The sequence below is a fragment of the Mangifera indica genome, chromosome 1, assembly GCF_011075055.1.
Source record: "Mangifera indica cultivar Alphonso chromosome 1, CATAS_Mindica_2.1, whole genome shotgun sequence".
Lineage (NCBI taxonomy): Eukaryota > Viridiplantae > Streptophyta > Magnoliopsida > Sapindales > Anacardiaceae > Mangifera > Mangifera indica.
In genome coordinates, this window is record NC_058137.1 from 26,193,932 (window position 1) to 26,202,845 (window position 8,914).

Here is an 8,914-nt window from a genome sequence, read left to right on the forward strand (position 1 = left end):
AATTCGAGATCGTATCCGAATTATTAATCAATAAGGGTTAATTGGAATACATGTTTTTGGTTAACTAATCGTAAGGAATGACAGGTAAATTTAATACCACAACGAATATTCAATTAATTAATTTGATATTTTGTTTCGATGATCGATCGTAGTTCCAATGGTGGATGTGACCGAAGACCAAGGTTTGTTAAATCAATTTATTCCTTTTAGATTACTTTTTTTGAATTTTTATTTATTGTTTTCCATTATAATTTGCATTCAGTTCAAAACCCCCCTTTTTATTTCTTTGTTTCGATTATTTGTAACGACGTACTAATCAAGGCTCTTCGAGGGATCGATCCCTACTTTCCTTTACTACATTTTTGTTACAGGAATTTAGGATTTAATTTGGGTGTCAACGACAGCACGTACCAATTTCACACTTAACCAGTTAAGCTATCCCTTAAGGGACAACTTGTTTCTCAGGTTCAAAGTTCAAACCCAAGGAATACATGAAGAATTTGATAGCTCTCATAAGCGAGACTTTTCTCAATATAGGAAACTTTAAAAAGGCTAAATGAGTTTCACTTTGCAAATCAATTTTCCAAACTTTTTTACTAATGTACCAACTTCACCATGTCCACCTATATGCTGGCCCTGCTACTTATAAATAGGCTGAGATTTTCAAATCCATGGAAAATAAATGAACCAAAGTTTTCTCAGTACAAGATGTAAGTGAAATTAAATGTTCAACTTCTTGAAACATAAGATGGCAGAGAAAAAAAAAATTATAATAGAAAATGGTTTTCAAATGAATTATGTATGTTACAACTGATACGGATTGTTTTGAATGATATGTGTGCAATTGCTGTGATATGAATAAAACTGATTGCGCTATTTGTTTTTATGATATGATTCATTTGGATGAATTATTGTAAACTATGCTGGATGTTTTGAAATTAAAAAAAGTTTATTAGAGTTTTAAAATTTTGAGGGGATTTTGGAAATAAAAAAAGGTTCTGAGGTGTTTTGAAATTTTTAAAATTTTAATATGCCCTTTAATAGTTTCAAAAATAACAATTACACCCTCAAAACCTAACGAAAATGCAACATTGTAAAGTTGATTAAAGTTTTAATATTTTTAAGAATTTAAGAAATAAAATTTTAAACTAATAAGGATATAATAATAATTTAAAATTTACATTAAATATTAATGATAGTTTTATAATTTTAATATAAGAGCAAAATAGAAAAATTTGGGAAAATTTAACAAATTTACTAATAGTTGTGAAAATTTGGTTTTTTGAAACTTTCATCAAACCTTGGGTGGAAACTAGTGATTTGGCCTAATTTTTTAAAGCTTAATTCACCAATCATGATAAAGAATGATGGATAGTGTAATCATCGGGCCTAAATTATATAAGTAAAGGTCCTGAATAAATAAAACTAATACTCTCTTTTTTCAAGAATTTTAGTCTTAATATATGACTTAAACATTGAAAAAGCAATTTGGATGGAACCCATTATAAACAGTAAGCACTAATTTGAGTATGATTAGAAAATTTTTAAATTAGAAATAAAATAACATTCAATCATATAATAATACATAATTGTTAATATACAATTTATACTTATTATTAGTAAATTTAGTTTATTTACTATCAAGTTTTGTTTTAGAGTATTTATACGGTTAGCATATATCTCGTAGTTTAAGCAAACTAGTTTCAGGCGAGCCTGCAATAAGTGCATTTTTTTTTTTTTGCACGTAATCAGACAACTATTGCAATGTCTTTGCAGAAAATTTCAGTCGTTTTATTTTTATTTTGTTTTTTTAGTAAATTCAACATTCTTTTTCTCTCTTTCTTTTGTGTTAATTTGGAGCGGAGATATAAGTACCGTCACTTCTTGGATTGGCTTGGGGAAAATTTTGGTTATGTTTTGGGGATCGGCAGCTAGATTTTTATATGCTAAAGGAGCTGCTTTATTTATGTACCTCGATACTGTAACTTATCAGACTAATAATAATAATAATGTAAGATTGTATTAGAATAAATGTTTTTATAACCAGGCAAAATGTCCACCCAGTAGAGGGGCTAATTTAGTCTAATTAAGGGTTAAATCAGCTGATTGATAGTTATACAAGTTAACTATTTATAAATAGTTTTAAAAAATTTGAATAATTTACAATTAAAATAGAATTTGACTTAATTAATATAAAATAAGTTTAATTTGTTAGTTTATATATTCAAATATAATAAATAAGATCTTGGTTCAAGTTTTCATAATAAATTTTAAAAAAAAATCAATTTTTTATATTGATTGAATTAAATTTGGTTTTTTACATAATTTAATTGATTTAATTAACAATTGATGGTTTAATCGGTTTGACTGACCGGTTCAATCCAGTTTTTAAAACCATGGTTACAATAATCAAAGGAACTTAATTTTGAGAACAAATCAAAGATCATCATTATAAGAATATCGAGTCAAGAAAAATAAAAGAATGATGTAAAAGAGTGGAGAAACATACCAATTTCATCTCCAACATAGCAGTTCTTTGTAGAAGCTTACTTCTTGTGATCGAACATTGCCATATAAGTCCACCCAGTAGAATCATCCACTTCGTAAACAGCAACTGGAGAGACTCCAATTCATCTAGCTTTGATATAGAATTTCATTGGACTAGAAGTACAAGGAAGCTCTTTAATGGTTCAGTAAGCACTTATGAGGTTTCATTAGAATGTGGTGTTTACTTGTTATGCGGAAATCCAAGTAATACGGAATGAAATGAAACAATGTGCAAATAGGGCAAGAAGAACAAAAAAAAACACAAAAAGTCACAACTGGATTTGGGGTTCCATGTAAATATTTTATGTTCTTTTTCTTCTTGCCCTATTTGTGGATTGTTTGTTTTCATTACATTATTGAGGCTTTAAACAACTGGATTCAGGCTAAGCTTAAGAAGAATACAAAACAATTGACAGAGAGAATGTTTTCCACTTGATCAAACAGGGACAAATTACTTCACTTTGGAAGGCAATGTCTTCCATATAGCTCCTTCAATAATATTGGAATATTATTTGCCAGCCATTAGCTGCTCTCCCTCAAGCTCTAAGCATATGAGTTCTGGTGTTGAAGGGAATACCAATATTAGTGCACCACTTAACATCAGCTACAAAATAAGCCTCTCACCATGTTATTATGTGCAATTGGATAATGTCAAAAATCTATTCAATACGTCCTTGAGTGAGAAATACGGGCGAGTTGAAATATTTGTTGAAGGGATTTATGATCCTGAGACTGGGTGCCTTCGCATGGTTGAATGCAGATATCTTTCCTTGAGCAGTCAGAAGCTGAAAAACGATTCAATGGACTGTGAGGTTCTTGTCAATCTTCAGTTTCCTCCACTAAATGCGAAGAAAAATGGGGTCTATATTAGGGGAACCATCATAAGTGCTCGCAAAGATTCTGATCCTCTTTACTTTGAGCCTCTTCATGTCACCTCAACTGCTTCTTACACCATCTGGGAAAGAAAATCAATATGGCGGATGGATTTGGAGATCCTCATGGCTCTAGTCTCCGACACACTTGCCTGTGTTTTTATCGTGTTCCAACTTCTGTATGTGAAAAAGAACCCCACAGTTCTGCCTTTCATTTCGCTTCTCATGCTCACAATTTTGACTCTGGGTCACATGATAGTACTTGTGTTGAACTTTGAAGCCTTGTTCTTGCGAACCAGCAATCACCAAAGTGCCTTCCTTGGAAGCGGAGGATGGCTAGAAGTGCACGAAGTGATTGTAAGAATAGTCACAATGGTGGCTTTTCTGTTACAATTTCGTCTTCTCCAGCTTTCATGGTCCAAAAGCATGGGTGAAAACAACCATAAGGCCTTGTGGGCTGCAGAGAAGAAGGCATTATTTCTGTCTTTGTCTTTGTATCTAGCTGGAGGTTTAATAACTTTTTATGCAAGCTGGAAGAACAACAATGTTGGGTTTTCAACCCAATATTATTATTATTCTGAATTTGACAACAACCAGCATTCTCTTTGGAGGGACTTGAGATCTTATGCTGGTTTCATCCTGGATGGTTTCCTTTTCCCACAAATATTCCTCAACATGTTTTACAACTCCAGGGAAAATGCACTTTCTTGCTTCTTTTACATCGGATTCACCTTGGTTCGCTTGGTGCCACATGCATATGACCTTTATAGGACTCACAACTATGTCCAATATTTTGATGGTTCATACATATATGCAGACCCTGCTGCAGATTTTTACTCCACTGCTTGGGATGTCACCATCCCACTTGTTGGCATCCTTTTTGCCGCAATCATATACCTCCAGCAGCGATTTGGCGGACGGTGTTTCCTTCCTTGCAGGTTCAGGGAGGTGGAAGTAGTTTATGAGAAGGTACCCGAAGCTAGTGAAGAATGGAATGAGTGTCGTTGGTGTAATATAGTAAACTTTGTATTGCATTTTTTACTTCTGCCTGATTCCATGCTGGTGAAGTTGTACTGGAAAGCCTCTTTGTAAGCCAAGCCTATGTGCTCTAAGAAATGAGAAGTATCTTGTAATATTATCTTGGATCTTTGTGATTGAGCTATTAAAAGGGTGTAAATTATCCGGTAGCTATTAAAAGAATGTAATGAACTTTTTGGGTCTGTGGGTTTTTTTCAGTGTTAGCAAAGAGTTTTGTCGCTTTTCCTTTCTAACAGTGGTATAGCTGTAAAAATTAATTTATAAATTGATTCAATTTTTTAGTATGATACTTTGGGCTTTTTGGGTTTGAGTGTTAGTAAGAAATTTTGTGGTTTTTCTTTCATTAAAGTCACATAGTTGCAAAAAATAATTTATTAATTTATTGGATTTTAGAATATGCTACTCTAGGGCTAAACCAAATATTTGTGTATTTTCTTTTTTGTTGGGCTTGTTTGATGGTGTTGCCTCCCGCAAGACTCATGATTGGGGAGAGGCAAGTTTGATTTAAGGAAAAACTTGATTCAAGAGAGGAGTTTCGAGATTTAGTCTGCATGAAGTAAATATCATAAAATGTGAGAAGGTATGTCTAGTATTTATAAATTTGAGAGTCCTTAATTTGATGTAAAAATTAGTTTTATGATATTACAAAATACAATTTAAGATTTGTTTGTGTAAAAAAGGTTAAATAAGCCGTTAGAAGATATTTAATTGAAAAAATGATTGATTTAGGGTAATATTCAAAAGAAAATTGTTAATACCACTAGATTAACCTTATCCTCAAAAATAAAATATGATGTATTGATTGAAAATACATCAAAATGGATTGTGAGATAAGTTTGAAAATATTTATAGATCAAAGTCATTGATTAATAGATTATGTTTAAAGATAGATATGTATTTATCTTAAACAAAAAGTGTAAGAAATAAATCTAAGCTCCAATAAAAAATATGGCCTAGACAATACATAAGTATTGTAAGAGTAAAATTATATACACCTATTAACTTATGAACTAAAGAAAGATTTCACTATATAATTAATTATTTATCTTTAAGATAAAATTATTTAATCACATAATAATATAATAAATATTTATATATAATTTTGTTGTTATTGTATCTAGGAATCCCTCGAGAGGGGGTTGTAAAAAAAAAAAAAGATAATATAAGTCTCTGAAATGTATTCTCCAAACTAAGCGCGTGCATTTATTTTCCCACACACTTCAAAGTACTTGTTTGAATCAAACAACGCTCAACATGCTTAATATTCCATGCTCTGAAAATCATAATCACCCAGAAGAACAAACCTGGAAAACAGAAAGGGGAAAATATATAAGAGAATACTAAGAACGATAAGTGATAGGAATCAGCATCAAGTCTGTTTTCCTTCCTACAGTTATACCAAAGACCTCACTCATGTCCATATCATCGGGATTCATCCCATTCGGGAGCTTCCAATCAAAATGGTAAAGAAGTTGTGCGAGTGGCAGCTCAATATTTGGTAGTGCAAACGTTAAGCCTGGACAAATTCTCCTTCCAGCTCCAAATGGAATGTATTCGAAATCCATTCCCCTGAAATCAATTGAGCTGTTAAGGAATCTCTCAGGATAGAATGTCTCGGCGTCATTCCAGTATCCAGGATCTCTTGCAATTGCCCATCCATTGACAATGACTCTGGTTTTCTCAGGAATCTTGTACCCGTTAATCTCACAACTCTCTCTGCATTCCCTTGGAAGTAAAAGAGGTACAGGAAAGTGCAGCCTCAGGGTTTCTTTTAGCACTAATTTTAAGTACTTCAATTCCTGAATTTCAGTTTCATCAACATTTCCTTTTCCATCAAAGACTCGTCTTACTTCAGCTTGTGCTTCTTTCATTACCCTTGGGTTTCTCATCAATTCTGTCATTGCCCATTGTAAAGCCGTTGTTGATGTCTCACTTCCAGCGCTGAAAACATCCTGAAAGAAAAACAAATTATTAAATTATCATCAGCTTGGACACAATTTATTCAGTGCCCATTTCCTAGTATCAGAATAATTTGTCAGTTTGTTTTTATAACATAACTCCTAGTAGCAAAGGGTTTAAATTCTAAGTGCTTTCAGCAAATTAAAAAAATATTAGACTAACCCAGATGACTGCTTTGATGTTGTCGTCAGTTAGGGGAAATTCAAGGTCACCCTCTCGCTGGACTCTCAAAAGAACATCAACTAAATTTTCTTTTACTCCCCTTTCGCCTGTTTGTGTCCTCTCCTTCTCTTTATGCTCATTCAGAATTTTTTCAAGTATTCTGTCACTCTTCTGATGCAGCTTCTCAAGCTTCACATCCGTTCCACTAATAACCTGAATTGTTTTAACGGAAGGGTAGAAATCAACAATGGAGAAACCTGCAGCTGCCTGTACGACTTCCAATACGCATGATACGAAAGCTTCTTCATCTTTGCATCTCTCCCCAAAAGCTGCCCTGGCTGTCATGCCGTATGTCAATCTTACAATTTTATCACTGAGATTGATTACTGATCCTTCATGAGCCTGTATGGCATTAATGAGATTTGACACCTCTTCTTCCCTGACTGATCGCAGTGATTGGACTCGCCTTGCACTTAAGAGCTCTATGGTTGCAATTTTTCGGAGCTGTCTCCAATAATTTCCATAAGGTGAAAAACCAATATCAGTATACTCATAACTCGACAACTTAGCGGAAACCAGAAGTGGTCTGTCTGCAAAGTTGATGTCATGGGTTTTCATAACTTCTCGGGCAATCTCTGGAGAAGAAACTATGATAGTTGAAACTTCACCAAGCTGGAGGTGCATCAAGGGTCCATATTTTCTGGCCAAGTCTCTGAGGCGGCGATGGGGTGATGAACCAACCAGCTGGTGCAAGTTTCCAATGAGAGGTAGTTTCCAGGGCCCTGGAGGCATTTTTGAGCTTGAGTTCCAGGATTTTGACCCCTTTATTATTTTGGCTGCCATGAACAAGAAAAGGATGAAAATAAATATGGGGGTGAACGAGGGCAATAGAAGCTCCATGAAAATGAGGAAGGCAAGCACCAGTATTGATAGAACACTCTCCTCCCAAGGAGTTTAATCAAAGTTCAATGTTGTACTACAATCATTTGAACATAATTAGCTGCTTTTTGTTGAGAAAACAAGATATTACTTGTGGACTTTTCTTAGCACTAATCAAGGAAAAGAACATCCATTAGCCTTTCTTTTGTTGGATGACACAAGTTTATCATCATGCCGAAATTATATGATTACTGGATTCAGTGTATGTGACCGGATCAATTCTGACTGAAAAACTTTTCTACAAATGGTGAATAAAGTATCCGCCAAGTTAAGATTCGAATCTCCATCATGACCAACTCTAAAAGGACTTGAAAGACATTTTTTGTTAACTTATTGGGCACTGAATATGACTAGGTTGACAATTTTTCCCGCTGATGGTTAGTGTACCTTAGCTCGAACCACGTAAGATTTTTATAAAATGGTTACTTCTTGTAGTGTAATTGTAGTCTTTTATAAGTCATGTATTTGTTAAACGATAACGTGTGTCCATGTATTCTTTATTTATTTGGGTAAACTCTAATTGGGCCATAGTGTGCGTGTATGTGTGTGTGTGTGTATATATATATATATATATATATATATATATTTGATTCTGGATGCCACATGCAATCTTTTTCATCTCACAGTCAACACCCCGCATGTTTGCGATCTGACAGTTTCACCCCATCTCAAGCCACGTCACAGCCCAAGCAGTCTCTAACTGGGGTTCCTCTGCTGGTGATCTCTACCCTCTACCGGCGTTCATCCTATTCACTCCATCTTCACCTTCACCACTCGTCATGTAACTCCCTAGTTGGTAAAAGAGAATAGAGTAATTGATGGAGAAAAAAATTGTAGTTGGTACCGCATCAATTTATTTTATGTGATAATTTTATTAGGAATTTGTGTGTGTAATAATATTATTACGGTTTCTAAGTGTTCAACAAGTTAAACATATACGAACCCATAAACTGCTTTTATAAATATTGCTGTTAGTTACGTGTCAATTATCAATTAGGGTTTATAATATAAAAATTACGTTAAAGTCTAAGTAAAGTAAGTGAGGACGTGTACCACTGAAAACACAGAGTAAGCTGCAATCAAGAGATCAGGCAAAAAGGACAAATAATCTTGTCTTCGTCTTGTAATCTTCTTCATTTTTAGTAAAAGTTTTCTCCATTGTTTATCTATAATTTTTCTTGTATTGGGTTTTCCGGGTAAATGTTTGTGTTTTTGTATTGAGTATTTGTGCCTTTTTTTTTTCTGATTGTCTTTATTGGGTTACATAACAAAAACATAGCTTTATAGTCTTTTATTGATGAGATTGGACTTTTTGTTACAAGCTATCTTTTATTCAACTGCTCTATAATTTACACGAAAACCTTGGTTTGAATCAAGCGGGGTGAATGAATACCTAA

At 33.7% G+C, this 8,914-nt stretch overlaps 2 protein-coding genes across 2 annotated transcripts; one reads left to right on the forward strand and one right to left on the reverse strand.

Annotated features, from left to right (window-relative positions):
• The first annotated feature begins 3,098 nt into the window (after nucleotides 1–3,098).
• On the forward strand, nucleotides 3,099–4,511 carry LOC123229167. The gene has a single exon (XM_044654842.1). It carries the CDS (start codon nucleotides 3,099–3,101, stop codon nucleotides 4,509–4,511), a length of 1,413 nt encoding a protein of 470 aa, XP_044510777.1.
• Nucleotides 4,512–5,657: 1,146 nt separating this feature from the next.
• Nucleotides 5,658–7,478, reverse strand: LOC123223130 (cytochrome P450 71D10-like). The gene is made up of 2 exons (XM_044646227.1): nucleotides 6,579–7,478; nucleotides 5,658–6,409 (listed from the first exon to the last, which is right to left on the reverse strand). Exons 1-2 carry the CDS (start codon nucleotides 7,476–7,478, stop codon nucleotides 5,798–5,800), a joined length of 1,512 nt encoding a protein of 503 aa, XP_044502162.1. The 3' UTR covers nucleotides 5,658–5,797.
• Between the last annotated feature and the right edge of the window lie 1,436 nt (nucleotides 7,479–8,914).

Excerpts from the sequence above, each read along its gene's own strand:
- LOC123229167 (XM_044654842.1), top strand. The coding sequence starts at position 3,099 with ATGAGTTCTGGTGTTGAAGGGAATACCAATATTAGTGCACCACTTAAC.
- LOC123223130 (XM_044646227.1), bottom strand. The coding sequence starts at position 7,478 with ATGGAGCTTCTATTGCCCTCGTTCACCCCCATATTTATTTTCATCCTT. Across the intron at positions 6,410-6,578 it reads ACATCAAAGCAGTCATCTGG|GATGTTTTCAGCGCTGGAAG; the intron begins GTTAGTCTAATA and ends TTTTTCTTTCAG.